Source organism: Sinohyriopsis cumingii, chromosome 4, assembly GCF_028554795.1.
Source record: "Sinohyriopsis cumingii isolate HCF-2022 chromosome 4, ASM2855479v2, whole genome shotgun sequence".
Lineage (NCBI taxonomy): Eukaryota > Metazoa > Mollusca > Bivalvia > Unionida > Unionidae > Sinohyriopsis > Sinohyriopsis cumingii.
In genome coordinates this window covers 115100387-115120517 of record NC_142964.1, presented here as the reverse complement: position 1 = coordinate 115120517, position 20131 = coordinate 115100387, and the positions used below count along the sequence as shown (strand labels likewise).

At 33.5% G+C, this 20131-nt stretch overlaps 1 protein-coding gene across 1 annotated transcript in view; it reads left to right on the top strand.

The window, feature by feature from the left end:
• LOC149801928 (uncharacterized) overlaps positions 1-16244 on the top strand; it is a 122761-nt gene extending 106517 nt beyond the window's left edge. The window contains exons 29-32 of the mRNA XM_089956309.1: positions 5783-5926; positions 9468-9553; positions 13641-13715; positions 14283-16244. Of these exons, the coding sequence (XP_089812435.1) occupies positions 5783-5926; positions 9468-9553; positions 13641-13715; positions 14283-14285 (308 nt within the window). The 3' untranslated portion in view covers positions 14286-16244. The remainder of the gene's footprint in view (positions 1-5782; positions 5927-9467; positions 9554-13640; positions 13716-14282) is intronic.
• Positions 16245-20131: the final 3887 nt, after the last annotated feature.

Below are 20131 nucleotides of genomic sequence, written 5' to 3'. Positions count from 1 at the left end.
TTTATTGTGCTGTGACAGTTTCCTTTTTAACTTTATTTAGCATGCGTCAATGAATACAATATTATGCCTTCATTAATCCTATCAGCCGCATATCTCTTGATTGCTTTTACGTACTTTTCACAATGACTTCTGTAACTAAATACATGTGCTGTTTAAACCAACTTGTTGACATGTTTTCATTTCCCTGTGAATAGCCCCATCCGCTTGGTAGCCTCAATAAGATGGGAACAGACTGACCAAAATCTAGGTCATTTTAAATACATGTACTTGAAGCATGTAAATAATAACTATGCAACCATGTGCTGATACCGACATTGAATATCAACTTTGAATATCGTAGTGAATGTTTTTCATATCAGGATGTGACCATTACAATATTTTATTGTGGATTTTATTACATAAAGGTAACCAAAATGTAATTTGTCAATATACAAGTGTATTTCGCACTGGTTTTGTCTTCATGTACTCAAAATTTCCATTGTTTGTTGTCTCAAAGTGTAAGTGCTACTCACTAACAACAGGTCACCCCTTACTGACGAATTTAACTTGTATTTTTTTTTCAGACCCACCCCCCAACATTTTTTCTCGACATCTGCCTATATCGACAATATTTTCTAAGGCCCGAGGATGTCGACATAAATGGGTAGGACTGTACATGTATTTTTCTTATACACGAATTTAAAAAATTAAAAGTATGACAAGTAACGTGTAAAAAGTTTATCATGTTGGGGAAGAGATTGTGTATGAATTCTAATACAAGACGATCATGGCGTGGTTCCTGCAATTTCATATACATGTATTTTGTCTGGTACACAAAGATTTTTTCTTCTTAAAATAATGGAAAATAATGTGTGAAACATTTATTGAGGGATCATGCTGGCTTTGCCAATGCTGCATATTGCAGTTTAGTTTCCTTGCTGGTGACAAAATATACCAACTGGTGATTTTTTTTGTTTTTTGTTGCAACACTGTCATTTAATCTTCTATATACAATCATTGGTTTGAAGTAATGAAATTCAGAGGCACGCTGAAAGGATGATGCTGACTTGATATAAAATGCACTGGAATTTTATTTATTGTTAGATAAACAAATTCTTCATTCATATTGACAAATCATCTCTACAATGCATTATTTGATCATAATCCGCTAATTTTTCATTTGGTCTGGGCTGGTTACTGTTTGCTGTAAGATCTCCACATATTTTCTTTTGACATTTCTGGTAGGGGAGAAAAACCAGACGAGGCACTATCTCACGATGGATATATAAATAGTGTTGTACTATCAGCCGCTCGCTAGTAATTAATATATTTATTTACCTTTGTATGTGAATGATAAGTAATATTCCTCTTCTTTTCGCTCATAGAATTAAATCCATTAGAACACTCACATTTTCTGTAGTTCTCTGTCAGAACAGAACACATGTTGTCCTTTTTTTTAAAATTTCTGATCCATGTGTGGAAACTAGTATAAGGGGACTACTGTGGAAGGCAACATCACTCCACTGCCAGAAAGATAAAAAAAATATTTTAATAAAATGAGGAGATCCAGTTGTTGGTATATCCATTAGTCATGCTACCATGACAAGCTACAATCAAGCAATTTTCAAAGGCAGGAACAGTGACTTATCCTTTTGTTTTTTAAATGTACACAGAAAAATAGTTTTGCTGAAACGTCAAAGAAAACTGATTACCTTTGAAGCACTGATTGTTTTGTATAAATTCTAAACAAAATGGGAAAAAAATACAGCATCAATCAATGTTCTACAATTATTTGATATTGCCGCCTCAATAAGAAATGGACATCAGCTTGGTTCTCCAAAGTTCTTCTTTAGTGGTAACTTCAATAACACATGGACCCTTCATCAAAGAAAGCAGGCTACAGTCTTCAATAACAATAAAAAATCATTCATCAAAGGAAGTCACACCAAATTTCAATAAAAGCAATGCAATCTGATGGATTGTGGCATATTCCAAAGTGACAGCAATATGTTTATTGTGCCGTGAAAGTTTCATTTTTGCCAGAAATTTTTTATGCTTTCGGCTGCTACCAACAGCAATATAAAATGCAAATTAAATTTCCAATCTTTTGAAACCATAGATATCCTGCCATTAAGTTAATTGACGATGGCATATCTTGCAAAGTTGTTTGTTACATTTTTTAATTTGTTCACATGCTTTCATTTGACTATAAATAACCTCATCCTCTAGCTAGTCTCAGCAAGATGACAGCTTGAATGCGTTTTTATTCCAGTTAATTTAGGTATCCAAATTGTTTGTCATTCTGTTCTTGATTGTATTGACATGTATGCATGGTAATCTGTCCTTTAAGTCCAACAAAAAAGCATAAATCTTGTGAGTTTTTTTTCTCCCTATGATTTGCCTTGTCTGGATTTGCTCTGTGCATTGAAAGTTTGATTTGGTCTGGAAAGCTTGAGGAAGGATTCTTAAAAACTGCTAACAAAATAAATATCTTAAGCAGATTGCAATTCATTAACAGGTATTAGTTTTATAGATATCTCGACAGGTAATTAATTAACAGGCATTAATTTTATAGATATATGTTGACAGGCAATTAATTACAGGTATTAGATTTATAGATATGTTGACAAAAGGCAGTCATTAATTACCTTATTAACTAACACTCTTAACTACAGTACTGGACTCAGCCAACTCATATACAGAGTCAACAATACTTATTTATGATATTGCAACAACGTAAACAAAAAAAGAATTTATGGTGCACTGGTGCAGTATAGTGTTTTTTGTATCAGAAAACTCGTGTATTAATATGATGTTCCCACCAGACATGTTGCCTTTGCTATGACAACACTAAATAAACAAAATCAAAAGATTTCCAGCACTGAGGTACTAAACACTAAATAATTTTAAATTAAAAATACATAATGACACAAGTAACTTTTTAACATTAAATTTAATGGAGATGATATAATATTTCATGAGTATAAAATCACTGTCAATATCAAGTGACAATTTTTACATTTTTAAGTGGCAAAAGAAATTACGAGGTTAAAAAGATTTGATCAAAGAGGTCACACAATAAAGAGGCACTAGAAAGAAATACATGGTTGCAGATACAGTTTTAATCTGGATATAAGGTGAAATTGAAACAGATTAGCAGTAGCTGTATTAGATGTATCATGAATAGCTAGAGAAGCAATTATCTTTAGGTTTTAGTGGGTTTCGATCAACAGCAGAAGGGTTTTGTTTAATACATTCTGAAGGAATAACTTGTCTGTAGTAAAGTTTCAGAACAAATGAAATATTAGTGTATGGCACTAGTAAATTCAACAGCATGACAACACATTAAATGCAATAAGTGACAGTAACATTAATCATGAGGAGTTTATTTTAATCATTAACAAGTACTCATCAACCTGCCTGTCTCTCCGAAATGGACAAGTATGCCAGAAGTCTGTATCTTACCATTGCATATTTTCACATCTCTATCCACCCCATGTCATGAAAGTTTCTCTGTTTTGCTTACCACAACACAGTTTATGAGTTCAAAGTTCTTCCCCTTGGCCTCAATATCAGCCCTTTTACGGTAAGATCGGCAAAACAACATTATTCAAAAGGAATCATCTGAAAACAATGAAAATAATAATGCATCAAGACTCATTTGTGGAAAAAAAGGGCCCACTAAGAAAATCCATCCTGGTAAGATCTCCAAGTTTTTATTCAGTATTACATGTAGGTATCAGCAATAAAATTAAATTAGTTTTAGGTTCAAACCTATTTTGTGTTCATAGCCCAAGGTTTTCTGTGATCATATGTTGGTGTGAGTGAGTCTTATATAAGCATTCCATATGTGCCAATGTTTCTAGTTCACAGGAATCAAATGTAAAACTGTGCACTTAGAACAAATGCAATGGTTTTATAAAGCACAAATATGTACCAAATGTTTGAGATGAAATCAAACAAAAACTATATAATTATATAAATAGCTTGTGTAATTTGTCATCACATTTTGCCTAAAGAAAGCAACGTAAGGTACTTTAATCGCCACAAAAGTGTAGATTGATGAAAATTAATTTGTCAGAAGAGGAACAGAAGGAAAAATAAAAACATTTTGGCTGGTTGTTGCAGTATTGCTGCTTCACAAGCTGGACTTTAATAGTTGCGAGTCAAGTATGACTTAAAAAAATATGACAAAAACCTGTTAAACCAATAACAACTTTCCTGTTAAACCAATAACAACTTTATTTTGGATCGTACGAGATGAAAATAGTAACTGTGTTTGGCAGTTTTTCCCAAATAGATTGAACCTCTTGTAAGAAGAAAACATGAAAAAATGCGAGATATGAGATCTGACCTGTAGGATCATGTTTTATTTAAAGAAGAAAGCTAAAATGTGTACCAAACAAATTTAATCTCGTTTACAACTGGATTTAATCAAGTGCAGAATAAGTTTGGCTTGCACACACAATAAATCACAGCTACGAAGAAAAATAATTTTTTTGGGATTGTAAACAATGAGAAAAGTTCCAGTGTTTGGCAGATTATATTGCAAATATTGCACTTGAAACATAAAACATGCATATCATAAAGGAAAATTTTGTGAAACTATGGAGCATAACCCAATGACTCCAAAGCAAAGAGCTATTTTGGCCTGGTTACAAGAAGATGTGAGCACAATTACATCATGCCTAATATTAGACTGCATAATCAGTGTCTTAACCCCTATGAACAAATTGTCAAAGATGATATTCCAATATTACATTAGGACATTGTTTTCTCACAAGTGAGTTGTCATATTAGTACATAAAAAATATTACCGTACTACACATGTTATCTAACATTGTTTTATGAAACAAATTTTAATTACAGAACTATCAGTGTATGTATACAAATACTGCTATATGGTTGTATCACGCAGTATTTTATTCATTAGTGAAAAATTTTATTAAGAGTGATACATTTATTTTCTTATTCATTTGAGAGAAAAAAATCCTGGTGAGTCTTTGAACTAAATTTTTCTTCTGTCAGGTCTGGTTGATCATGTCAGTTTTCTAAGGTCATTAGTCCTGGGTCATCAGGTGATGGTGTTTAAACCTCATAATATAGTATGACTCGCTTTTTTATGTTATAATTGTAGACATGACTTAAATGCATTCAGAATATTCGCATATCTGTTGATATGAATGGAATAACTTACACTCTCTGAAGGACACTTGGAAGTAATTGAAGTAAAACTTGTCAGATTGACATGGTTTTGGCAAACAAACATGGAAAGAATAGATCCTTATAATTTCAAGAAGTCATCATCAATTAAAATACATGTTCTTTTTTTTTTAGTTGCAATTCCTGGAAATAAAACAAAAATTATTTCTAAATTGGTTAGTTTTTGGCTGATGAAAATCTGAAGAGATACGAAGAATAGATTATATTAATCCCCATGCCAAGAACCATGATAAGAATGTTTTATTACCATTTCCAATTGTAAAATAAGTTGTGGAATTACAAAAAATATGACACTAGCAGTGCATGCAAGATGTTGTGGGTAAATGACATCATTCATATTTATAACGGGGCATTTTTAACCTGGGCTATTTTAAGATTATGTGAAGACTAGAGATTATGAGATGGACTTTCCCGTCCATATTGTCTTATGCATTAGGACTGCAGGTTGCTTGAATCATTTGAAAAACCTTATGGCCATCTCTGAGATCTTCTATAGGGTATGACATCATATAGATATATATGCGCTTTATCATATACGTTTTTTAACGAGAGTAACAATTTTGTAAATGGTGGATTTCAGAAATATATGTGGAGTGGGACACTGGTGGCAAGGTTACCAAATGTCGATACGGAAATATGCTGTTTTATGATGTTTCAAGTGTGGATTATCCAAGAATTCTGGATGAGGATCAAATAATAGCCGTTGGCAGTGTTGTCGTCAGAGGTAAGATTATAAAGAGATGGAACTCTAACCATAATATATGACCAAAACCTTTTGCAAGGTTAAATACTACTACTACTACTGCTGCTTCTATTATTATTATTATTATTTATTTTTATTATTATTATTATTATTATTATTATATTGAAAAATGGCTTTATGCAAACCTAAAATTTTGATATTGCAACATTGATGAGAGACACTTAAAAGTGCAATCAGTATTTATGCAAATATGTAAATATTGGCACAATGGACTAGTTTTTGTACTATCTTTTAATACAAAATTTACTTTCATCACAAGGAATAATAACTATATTTGATTCAGCAGCATAAAACACCGATGACATTGTGATACAGAGAAAGAGAAAGTGACCATGCATCATTGATTTATTTTGTGTTGCAGCTTTCTTCCATTATTACATACTCAGTAGTTTTGTTGTTGTTTTTTTCCAAAAGTAGCATGGATGGGAATTTGGGACCTGAGTGAGTTAACATTTAGGGGTTAACTCCGAGACACCATTGCTTTACCGACGTGACAAGCACACATTTGCTGCAATAAATTCTTGTCCAGCGACTTTAAACATCACTTAAAACTTCCCACACTTACAAACATTGTTGAAATGACTGGAAAATGCTCAACTTCACAAAGTTGTTACATAACACTATGAGATTAGAATAATCTCAAGTATTTTCCTGGATAAATAAAGGTGTATTGTATTTCTTACAACTAAACTGATTACTATCATTTCATGATATGACAATAACACTGTGTATTTATAGAGGGCACCATCAGAATTTCATACTGTTTCACATCTACTTAGATGCAAGCTGGATTTGTGAATAGGCAGCTCTGAAGGTGTAACTTTCGGCTTGCTCACCTGCATAGTAATCTACCCTTGAGAGTATATGAAAGACTGGAAAAAGGTTTATGAATCACAGTTGACAATGATTGATGCCTTCCATTCATTGCTGTCCAGTGAAGGCATTTCTGTCGATGACTACAAGCATTCTCACAATGTCTTGTCTGTGTTGGTTGTCAAATTATGGTGACAACCATGATTCTTATTTGAGAAGTGTCATGCTTCTGCTTGTGGATGTCTTTGAGATGTTATGTGATACTACCATGTGTGTGTAAAATCTCGACCTAGTGCAATAATGCAAGAATGGTATTGGAAGCACTGGTCAAGCTGGAACTGCTCACTGACATCGATCAACAATTTTGTGTCGAACATGGTATCCACAACAGATTTTCTATGGTGAGTCATCACTTTGCTCTAGTCAACAGCCCGTAGGGAGATGGGTAGTTCTTTGTGTTCCCAAGCAATTACATTGTGTATCTTTATGAAAACAACCTATATGATGGGTGATAATGCAACCATGGCCTGTAGGTGAATGTCAGTGGATCGATCACTCACATATGGAGACTTCGGGAATTTCTTTGAACTTGATCTGGAATATTCGAACCACCAGGCATACAATGATTATCCTTTCAGGAGGGAAGTGCTGTTGGTGCCTTGGGAGCAGATGTTCCATACCAGTGCTCACTCACGTATGATTTCAGGCATGTGTTTACCAAATTCACTTAGCTGGTCTGAATCTATGTCAGAGTTAAACTATGTTTTAAACTTATGAAGCCTGCAGTTGTAACTGCTGTTGGGAATTGTGTCCAGTGGGGTGCTCCCTCTTCGCCAATGCGCATGGATGACCCTGTACCTTCAGATGAATATGGTTTTGTGAACTGCTGCAAATCATATTAGGTATAGGAAAATCTCAAGCATGTGTATCGTTACTCCACGGTGAGTTTTCCCCACCGGACACCAAGGTGTTGATTTTCCTTAAAAGAGCCACCACTCATGCATATGGACACCCTGCAATCATGTGCTGGGGACATTTGAGGGTGATAATTCTAAATTCATGGGAAGACTTGCAATTCTTCCTGCAAAGATACTTGACTTGAAGGCGTTGCCTCCCGAAAAGTCACTGCTCGTTCATCTGCGATTATCAAAGTTTCCAGCACCATATGGTAGTACATTGAATGTCCTGGAATATCAGTCCAGCCTGAGATTGGGAATGCATTGACAGACCATACCTGGTCAGTAGCATAACACTGTCTACCTTCTAGTTCCCTTGGAGCATACATATATTGAACCAGATTGTTTTTAGAGAAGTCTACCCTGGGTGGCAGCTTCACGGTTGGTGGCAGGGCCACTGGAGACAGTATTCTTTCTAATTGTATAAGAAGGTTTCACTCCAATGATGTATGCAGTTTTGTTATTCAAAGCGATCATGACCAGTCGAAGCTGCGTAACCCAACTTCTAAACTGATATTCAGTCACTTGGTGAATCATTAAAAGTTCTTGTGTATATTGATTGATGCCCAAATATGAATCATTCCATGATAGCCTGATTGCACTATACACTGGCATGTCTCGATGAGTGCACACATGGTGTGTTAACAACAACATATCATTGGTTCTAAAAAATTATTTTCCTGAAGCCATGTGAATAAACCGTGGCCATGTTATTGGCATATGTGCATAGATGTGATTAATTGTATCTGCAACAATCATTGAATCATTGGACATCAACAGCTCAGTTTTCTTGTATCTGCTTCCAACTGTGATTCATAGCACATTTTTTGCATGTATGTGCATGACTGTCCATGCCCTTGTACTGGAACATGTGAGAGAAACAAGATATCTGCCTGTTGAACTTCATTGGAATTCTTCTCATCAAACCATCCATGGGAAATATTTCCTGATGATGGTAGGTAAATCTACAGAGCTTGTTCGCTAGCCATGTTTGAGCGACCCCTGGGTACTTTTTGCCATGCTGACTAACTTTCCAATGGTTACTTAACCCTTCCAGCTATCCAGTGGTTACATGGCCCTTCTGCTGGAACTATAGTATATCACAAACATGATCCACTTGTAACTTTCGCTTTATGCAAACATGTTTGTTATATCGAGGCTTTGCCTCCAAATACAATCTTGGCCTTCATGCATCTGTTGATGACCCTTCTGACAGTTCTTTCCCCGACACTTAATCCCACAATCTACATTTTGTGTTGACATTCATGAAGATCATTTGATGTTTTATACTCAAGATCATTCCAGTAAGTTAGGGGCATTGATACATTTTTCAGGTTCTTCTCTGGGCGCTGAACAGTCATGTAGATCTAGCAATGTTCCAGGCCCACAATAATTGCATGGATATGTTTTTCAGCAACATATTTTCTACATGATTCCTCAGATAGTTTTTTAGCATGGTAGCAATATTAAGCTCTTGTTTCCTGCTGGACCTGTAGGATCTGGTGGCACAAACATTTTTCAGTAAAAAAAAATAAAAGCAATACAAGTGACATTCAGATAATGCTAAAATTAAAATCTGTAGAGGGTTTGGTGTACTGTATGTCAAATGCAACACATAGTTCTCAGTTGATGTTAGAAAGAAATTGCCTCTTAAAATTGGTCCATTTTCATAGTGTTTATTTTCAGTTGTCTTCATTAGACACATTATGACCCGGATACTTTTATTGATTCAGGCCGTGACTGGATGTATGGTGACCAAGATGGATTTTCTGGGGCACAGGGTGTTGTAATCAAAGTTTCAGATGATGGCAGAGTTTTAGTAAGTAAAGTACTACCTTATGTTGCATGATATTAATGATTTTAGTGGTAAATGGGCATCAATTTCAGCTACTAAGACAGTTAACATAAAGGTTCTGTAAAAATCAAGGGGATCACTACCAAACACATGCATGTGTCTGGCTTGATGTTGATGTTTCTCCTGTTTCCAAAGGCCTCTACTTTACAGTCATTGTCAGCTTAAGGGTTATTTCATGCTGAAATACCTTTAATAAAGTTCTTGTAATCACCTAATGATGATACTCACGAGATCCTATATTCACAGTTGCTTAACATTTATATGATCCAAGTAGCAGATTGATACTTCATGCTTTGCGTGAGAAAAACACAACCCAAGCACCTAATGCAAAGAATTATCGCTATTTCAAAGTATTAAAAATGTATACATTAATACATTATAATAGTATGGGAATTCCTTATGTTTTAAAGTTAGGGTCCATTGTATGAAAATACTCCATGCTACCATAAAGCCTCAAATGCTGTACATTATGATGTTTGCTGCTTTAAATTGGTTAATTACTCAGTTTGAGAAACATTTTCCTTACACCATCTGTCCATAATTGCTCAAATCAGACAAATATATATATGGTGATGTTAAATTTATGTTACAGCTCTTGCCTTTTGCTCCTAAAATAGAAAACACAAGTCTAGTTTTGTTGTAAAAAATAGGGTTTATTGTGCATGAGGTTGGTAAATAGAGATTAGATTTCTCTTGCTTTCTTACAGCCTGCAAATACAATAAAAATACATTTACTACAACAATACATAACAATACCATCATCAGTGCATTATTGTTCTGCATGTATACATTACAAATAACTTACTTCACCATATATTTATTAATTATCCATCTAGAGAGATAGTGGACCAAATAAACCTAAACACAAAGCAGTTAGTGTGTAGAGCAAAAGTAGAGAGCAGACAGACAGACAAACAAGCATATAGACAGAATGATAGGCTAGAAAAGAATAAGCAGAGTGATAACCTATGAAGGGTACTAAAATACATCAACATACATTTCAGAGAGAAATAGAGAGAGTACAAATAAAAAAATCTGATAAATTAACTATATTATATCATAAATCTATGTACCTTATGATATGGGACAAAGGTCAAGTCACATTTTACCATGAAGCAAAAGAATCATCAGGCACTTTTGTTACTGCAATCCCATGACCAGCACACTTTAGAAGCTCTAATGGAATGATAACACTTATAGATTCTTCCCAATAAGGTCACTAGCATGTTGTTTATACAGACAATTAGCAAACTAACCAATCAGAAAGTTACTTACCACTTGTCATACAACAGAACAACTCAGCATGAACAGCAATCAGGGTAGCTTCATTGCTCAGAGTGAACAAAACTTAACAGGTAATCCTTGTTCAAGGTTGCCTAATTGGCTAAATAAGTGTAAAATCAGAATAACACAATAATTGCATCTGATGACATTTCACTCATCAATGAACATTAATTACATAAAATAATAAAATACCCACTTCTGCCTAGTAATTTAAACAAATATATAAAATTCTAAAATATATGATCCTGCTACATCTATAGCACATACCCTATGTTTATTACAGTAGTATTGTAATGGTCAATAAAAGTACATTTCTTTAAAATATTGCTTCTCTCTTCATCAATCCCTGGACTTGGGTAAAACAGTGATTGAACCTCATGCTTTTTATCTCTCCATGCATGGGATCCGTTATGATTTCAGAAACATCCTAGTGCCAGTAATCACCTATCCAGAGTCAATGGTATTCTATCAGTTCTCTGGTAACAATTAGCTACAGGCACACTTTAAGCTCCTTCAAGATTCGTCAAGTAGAATATATTGAATATTACAGGGTTCGTTGTCATATCTGTTGATGTTTATCATAAAAATGTTGTTTTGACTCCTTTTTTTAATAATATTTATTATGAAAATTATTGTAATGTTTTGTGTTGCATTGCAAATTTCCATCAATAATATACAGTTTTTGAAGAATTATTAATGAATCAGTGAGAATGATGTTGATTCATTGATGATGATGATGATGATGATGATGATGATGATGATGATGATGTTTACAGTCTGCTTTTATTTGGAAAATAAGAGACAGTAAACAACTTATGCAGATGACTCACTGTTGTTTATGTTATGGAGGACAATATTGTGCATTCATATGAATAATGCGACATAATGTTTGCCCTTTCCATGGTAAGCCTTTTTGTTGACAGAAATGTCAAATCTTAGAAAGACAATTTTTGATATGATGATAATCATTTTCTTATATTTGAAAATGTGTAAAATTTGAAATTCATATTTATAATTTAGAAAAATGTATTGGAAAATCAATTTTCGACATTAAAAAATTTGAGCCACATACAAATGAATGCAGTTTATACCATATGTAAAATATTGAACGCTTCCTCAGAGGGTAGCATTGTATGTTGGAATAAGCTCTGGTCCTTACGCCGATGATAAGAAAAAGACAAACAAAAAAGAACCTACTCAGAAATAATACAGTATACACAATTGCATTATTTTAGACTCTGCATGTCAACACTGGACTATGTTTCAGACATTAATGAATAACTGCACCTTTTGAATAATAATATTATTCCTAAAATGATTTAATGGTAGGCTAGAATGAAGAAATCAATCGGTTTCAATAGCTTCAAAGTTGCTTACATTGCTATTAATGATGACATAAAGAAAAACAACCATGTGATTGAGAGTAGTTCAAAATGGCCACTATTTTCATCTGAATGCACTATAAGAAAGCAGTTTCTGGATACTTACATGCATCAATATCAGTATCTTAGTATATAATAATAATAATAATTCTTGTTGTTTTCATTATTAATTATTACCAACAACACCAATAATAATAATAATAATAATATTTTAATATTAACATTGATAATGATACAAGAACTACAGAATATATTTGTCATCATCTTTAAGAACATCAACCAGCACAAGTACAAAACATACATGACAAAATCACAGGATAATATTTTCCATTGGCATGTTGATAAGTAAAACAAAGGAAGTCATATTAATTTGATGTTTGCCCCACCACCAAATTAGACCAGAATAGTAAGTGACAAAGATAACATAATTAATAAAATTAATGTAATTATTGCAAAATTGATGAGACCATGGTCATTTAATACAGTTTGCAATGACCAGCAGACTATTGCACCTTAACTTACCTAATTCTTTCGTAAAACAGATGCTGGGTACATTCTAAAGTGAAACTGATATCCATTAAACACATACTGATTTTGTAAAATAAACTATTTCAGCTTCAAAATAGAATTTTCTGATGTTCAGAAAATAGTAAAAAAAACATGTATTTTGTAAGGACTATTTAGAATTAAAATGACATTTATGTCTCGACAGAAAAGTCATTTAAATGTTTTACTTTTTGAAAATTGAATGCATTTGACTTTAAAACAAAGACCCCAAGTAGATGAGTCACATATCAAAACCTTTAAAATGTTTCTAATTCACATAATACTTGTGTCACAGTTTGCACCAATTATTGAAAGTTCAGTAAAAGCAACATAATCAAGGCAGAAATAAGTGTTTTGGAAACTGGGTTAAACATTGTCATTAGCATTTGGAATTCATTTTCTAATATTAGAAATGATTTTATAATATTTGTAGCATTTTTCAGTAGTTTAAATTCCTGTTTCTAATGTCTGTCTACAGTTTCTTGCCACCATTTGCTTAACCAGCTACATATGTTAAAGTCTTAAATGTTTTATTTAAATATTTGACTCTGTAGATTGTTTGTAATCATGTAGTCACCTGGCATGGGTCTAGTAAATTTGGCAGGTGAAATCCATGTAAATCTTTGTCCCATGTGCCTCATGTTCAGTCACAAGATCATGTGATGGATTGTTACTTTGTTTATGATCATTCCAGTTACTGATTCCTATGCATATTCATATTAAATAGTGTTTTATTTATTTATTTGTTCTCCCGCAACTTAAATTATATTGAGGAGTTACATGTATATCTATTTCAACATCACTAATTTGCTTGAACTTTATATCTCATTGGACCATAGGTGCGCTGGGGCAATGGATCAAAATGTTACTATAGATATAGCCAAGACAACAAGTATGACTTGGACATAGTTGGTGTAAGTCAGGTTTCATACTTTTGAAGAGATTATTATGAATTTTAGTTGACAAATATCAGACATCAATCATAATATGCAGAAGGCAGATTTAATCACAGTTTTCAGTGAAGACAAATACAATACAAATTTGGATTATAAAACAACTGAGGATGGGTCTACACAGACATTCCTAGTTCATAAATGCTTTATAGAGCAAAGAGCTGCAAGTAGTTTTATAAATTAAGTATGTTTTCAAGTGTTTTATATGAACATCATAGTTGCTTAGTTCTGGAAAGAAGAAAGAAAAATAAAGAAAATTTTCACTAACAAATTCAAATTCTGGTTTAGTCAATTACTTTAATTTTCCTTTTCTAATTAGAAAAGATGTTTTTAGTAGATATTTGCTTCAAAATGAAACAGTTGTATATAGTTCAGACATAAGAGCTAAAATACTTGTGTGTTCAAAGTTCCATTACTTGTATTAATGTTTGTTGCATAACCTTCATGTCCAGTGTATTTGAAATATATAAGTCCAAGCAGACATTGAGTGGTGAAGCAAGAATAATTAAATGTATTATTGTATTGCAGTGAGAAGAGTACCTTGTTACGGCACAGATGAAATATCAGAAAAGAAGACCAAAACGTACATACCACCAGATGAAAACAAGGGAAGATCAATATATCATTTGAATACAGTAGTGTCTTCCAATAACAACTTGTATGGTTGTATCGATTTTGCTCCAAAATGTTTTATTCAGAACTGGAGTTTTTATTTATAACAACATTTGTGTAATTGCTTACCTGCAAACCGTTTTGGTTTGGTCAGAATAATGTTAGTTATCAAACTAGTATTTAATACAGTTTAAATGAAAATAAAATAAATGGTCTTTTGGGCTTCACCAAAATTCCTCCAAAATCTCAGGCTATCCTCAGCCTTCAAGGTCCTCCACATGCCCACCCCAAGTGCCTGATGATTCTTTTGCATCATGTTATTTGATATTTGTTTTATTTTAATTTTACCTGCATTTTAAAATTTGATTTGCTAGTTTTTTATCTAAAGTGTTGCATTCACCTGCCAGATCGCCAAATATATACATCTTAAATAAAGTGTTTGCAGGGTAATATTTTTCATATGTCAGCATGTTAACCTATGACATTCTGTGAATCTGATTCATCCAAGTAAGTCAAGGAAATTCTTGCACATGAATCTCATTATTGATTGGCTGCAACTGTAGGAAGTTTCCTATTGGTACCATATGGAATGTTTTTACAAAAAATGTTACTATTAATAATAAGATGACCATCTTTCCAATCAAATGCTAAATTGAGAAAAGTTCTTTGTGAAATGATGACGCGTAGTCATAAACAAATATCCAATACTTTTCTTCAAAATATGTTACAAACATTACTTGTTTAATATACACATTCTTTTTACTGTGGAATTTTCAGCTTTACTGAGAATGTTTTGAGGTAAACATTTCTATGAGAAGCAATATACTGAACAAATTTCAGGTTCGTATGAAAATCAATGGCATATTGTAGGCACTGGGAAGTACTCAGTAATATACTATGTACAAAATGTTTAACATTCCTTGTACAAATTATGAAAATTTTATGAATTAAGGGCGATGATTCATAAATAATAAATCTTTATTTTTTGTTGAATACTACATCAATGGTGAAATATTTTAGTCATACATTTTAAAGAACAGTCATGTAATTATTATCAGAATAATCAGTGTTTTGTCAATGGATAGGAATAAATTTATAATGAATGACATTTTATGATTCTCTTGAGAGTTTTCAAATTTCTCATGTTTAGGAAACTATGAGAATGCCTTTGAAACTTATATAAAATTTAGATTTGCATACATGATCAATTTTAATCATATGAGAAAAGAAATATTCAAGGTTAGAATAACAAATGTTAGCGTATTGAGTGGGTGAGGCACATGGATAATCTTTTACACATGATGGCATGAAGGAAAATTTCAAATTTTTAAAGAGGACCAACTACATTTGGAAGGTCTTTGAAAAGGAAATAAGACTTTTTAAGATCTAAATTATAATGCAACAAATTATACCTCACCAACTCAATGTTTCTTCATTATGGTTTATGTCAAAGTTAGCTTCAAACTAAAGTTTAGATGTATATGTGTGAATGACCGTGTTAGCATGCCTTTAAGAATGAGGCAATGGTTGTTGAGATTATTCAGTACATGGTTGTGTAAGTATAATTATGGCCAGAGTTATGTACTTTGAAATTGTTAAAAGTAGTGTTGAGTATGTATGTTTATATATATATATATATATATATATATATATATATATATATATATATATATATATATATATATATATATATATATATTCATGCAGAGAAAGTTAATGATATTTGTATGAACAGTCTACGTATTTATACATAATGTTTTTAATATATGCTTCATTCACTTCTGGCAGTTGTATCAATTGTCAATACCTAAGCAAATTATTCGCTGATGAATGCAGTTTATGTTTTATCAGAATGCTGAATATAACATCTTACTTGAATTTTTATTTTGCTTTGTTCATCTGGTAAATACATACCTAAATAACATAATTATCAGAATTCCTTGGAACAAAGAAGATGGGGAAGAACCTGGATCTTGAAAATTAAATCCAGTATAAACACCTGTTGTTATCTGTTTCGCTAAGAACAACGTGTTTGAAATGCTGTTAAAATTCTAACCATTATTTGTTTCAAATGTGCAAATGTTAAAGTACATAGCACATTAAATAATAAACATCAGAATACCATCTGCCTATGTATTATACTCGCCAAAATTTACAGCTCTCCCTAAAGATAACTGCATCCCATTAAGGACATGCTGTTAATATCAGAATTCCTTGGAACAAAGAAGATGGGGAAGAACCTGGATCTTGAAATTTAAATCCAGTATAAACACCTGTTGTTATCTGTTTCACTAAGAACAACGTGTTTGAAATGCTGTTAAAATTCTAACCATTATTTGTTTCAAATGTGCAAATGTTAAAGTACATAGCACATTAAATAATAAACATCAGAATACCATCCGCCTATGTATTATACTCGCCAAAATTTACAGCTCTCCCTAAAGATAACTGCATCCCATTAAGGACATGCTGTTAATATTTGTACAGGTAAGGGTTTATACATGAGTAATATAGCAGTGTCTTATATATGAGTAATACAGACAAGGCCTTATGCATGAGTAATATCGGTAAGGGCCTATACATGAGTAATACAGGCAAGGACTTTTGCATGAGTAATATAGGCAAGGGCTTATACATGAGTAATACAGACCTGGACTTATACATGAGTAATACAGGCAATGATTTATGCATGAGTAATACAGGCAAGGTTTTATACATGAGTATTACAGATATGGACTTATACATGAGTAATATAAGCCAGGGCTTATACATGAGTAATGCATGCAATGGTTTATATACGAGTAATACAGGCAAGGGTTTATAGACAAATAATACAGGCAAGGACTTGTACATGAGTAACATAAACAAGAGCTTATACATGAGTAATACAGGCAAGGGCTTAGACATGTATTAAGTAACATAGGCAAGGGCTTATACATGAGTAACACAGGCAAGGGCTTAGACATGAGTAACACGCAAGGGCTTAGACATGAGTAATACAGGCAAGGGCTTAGACATGAGGAACCTAGAGAAGGGCTTATACATGAGTAATACATGCAAGGGCTTATACATGAGTAACCTAGGCAAGGGCTTATACATGAGTAATACAGGCAAGGGTTTATATGTGAGTAACACTCAGTTAATGCATATACAGAAAATGGTTTGGGATAGTCTGATGGCAAACAATGAAAACTGGTAATCAAAGACAATTTTGATGCAGTTAGTAAGTAAACAGCAGCAGAGAGGGTGGACAGACCAATTTTGGAAGCGTCCAAACACCGAAATAAGCCTTCCTACGAACGATCGAAAAATAAAAAAGCGTCAACAGATTTTAAAAAAGTGTCGACACTTTACTGAGAAAATCTCTCCGGAATATGTCTAATTAATATTACTCCATTGTCGTTGGTGATTTTTTTCTAGTTTATTATGTACGCATTTTACGCAATTATGTCTTCGCGAGGTTCCCCCCCCCCCCGCTGCTATAATTAAATCATTATGTTATATTAAAATAATGGTACATCCGGATAGCTCGAGAATGATTAGAAGCAATCAAAAAATTTCTTCCTGTCAGAGACTCATTCAGAAAAAAACTACAAGCGCAGCAACAATCACAAGTTGAGTACGAAGAAGACACTAAAAAACTATTTAAACCCATCACTGCAGCTACTAAGAAAGCTGCGGCGGCTGTTGAAAAAACTATATGGGGAGATATTAAGGAGGAAGATGAGAAGAGGAAAAAGGGTATTTTTCCAGTATTAGAACAAACTGCAACGCAGACTGAAAAAATAGCAAGAAGAACCAAACAAACAAAAAAGATTTTACGAGATCTTCCAACTGAGATAGCTGCAGCTCAACCTCCACCCGTTGGTGAAGAAATACTTGAAGATATTGGAAAACTTTGTACTGAGATAGGTGATATGAAATATCGTGAATTAATAAAACCAGAAGAAGAGGAAGATGATGAAAGGGAAATGATTATGCTGAGCAATAACTTTACCAAGGGGGGCATCAAATTCATAAGAGAAATTGGGGATATTGATACGTTATCAAAACTTGCAGCAAAAAGTAAAGATAAAAAAGAGGAATTTTTAAAACCTGAATATAGTTCCACTCGTATTAGTAATCCCGAAATCTGGTATAAATGGATATATCGTATATATTACAATAAAGATAGAGTTTATTCTAATGATAGGGTATATAATGATTATCGCAGAAAAATAAACTTGTATCTTGTAAAAAAAGAATCAAAATTATCACAGTCTCTCAGAACAATAAGTGAGGAAGAAGAAGGAGCAACTGGAAGTGGTCTAAATATCCTGACACAGCCGGAAAATAATCTTGTTTGTCTCAATAATATCCTCAATGACGTGTCACAGTTAGAAGTTCTGATAGGGGGAAAACGTGCCGGAAATAACTCACCAGAAATTGTTAATGAAATATCTGATATTTGTGGAAGATTATTTCAAGGCGGTATTATGGATCGCAGCATTTATCGTTCCCTTGTTGATGAAATTGCTGATGATTATCACAGCGACTAAACAATTAGTTAATCAGTGTATAAAAATGATTATACACACTGCTCAACGTGGACCGATCATGGTCAGGGTAGTAAACTCATGACTGCCAAATTACAAAGCAATTTACGGAGATGGACTTGGTGATGTTGTTCAGGGTATATTTAGAAGGATGGCTCCAAAAGCAATACCGATTGCAAAACAATTAGGGATGAAGGCTATTGAGGCTGTTCGTGATAAAATTCCTGGCGCTATTGGTAATCTTGCCAGTAAAGCGTTCTCGACAGTCGAGGACAGACTAGCTTGATTAGTATGAAGAAAACAGCAGCAACCAATGAAACTGGCCAGCACTGAAGTTATGCCGGCAAATGTCAGTAAAGTAATAAATTGAGCCGCAAATCAAAAACTAGCGGAATTATCTGAAGAAGCAGAAAGAAATATAACTGCAAATGTAATGGTGGGAAGTGGTCTTCATGTCAGACAACGATAGTTTAGATCACCATTTGGAAAATTGATAATTATAATAAAATGTTCAAACGTATGTCTGACCTAGCATTTGACATGGATGCACCGGTCCTCAAAGATGAATCAGTACGTGATTATCAATTTTATTCCTATGACGCAAGACAACCAAATCAGCGGGGGAGAATCGAATTACAGGTTCAGGATACAAGTAGATATTTCTTACCTGCTGAGGCGTTTATTGAAGTTGAAGGTAAACTTGTAAAGGCGGATAATACTAACTATGGCATCAATGACCGAGTTGGTTTTGTCAACAACAGGATTATGGCACTGTTTAGTAGCGCCACATACATGATTGATGGAAAAAATATTGAATCAATTCAGAATGATGTTGATGTTGCTACAACAATAAGTCTAGCGAGATATTCTGATGATTACACAAGATCAGCCGGTCCAACAATGATGTTTGCCAAGGATATTACCAACAACGCTGATCATGTTCAATATATTAAATTACGGACACCAGTAGGTACTGCATCTGATCCACAACTAGATGATTTTGAACATGCAGCCAGACCAGGTGTTGCTTTTGATATTATAAAAAGTGTTAATGAAACTTAAAACTTAGGATTTGCAACACGCCGAGCAGTGTTGTCAGGAGGTAATAAAAAATTTTCATGTGCAATTCCACTGCCTCACATCTTTGGATTTTGCAGAAATGTTAGAAAGATCATCTTTGGAGCTAAACACACAGTTGTGCTCGCAAGAAACGGTGACGATAATGATGCA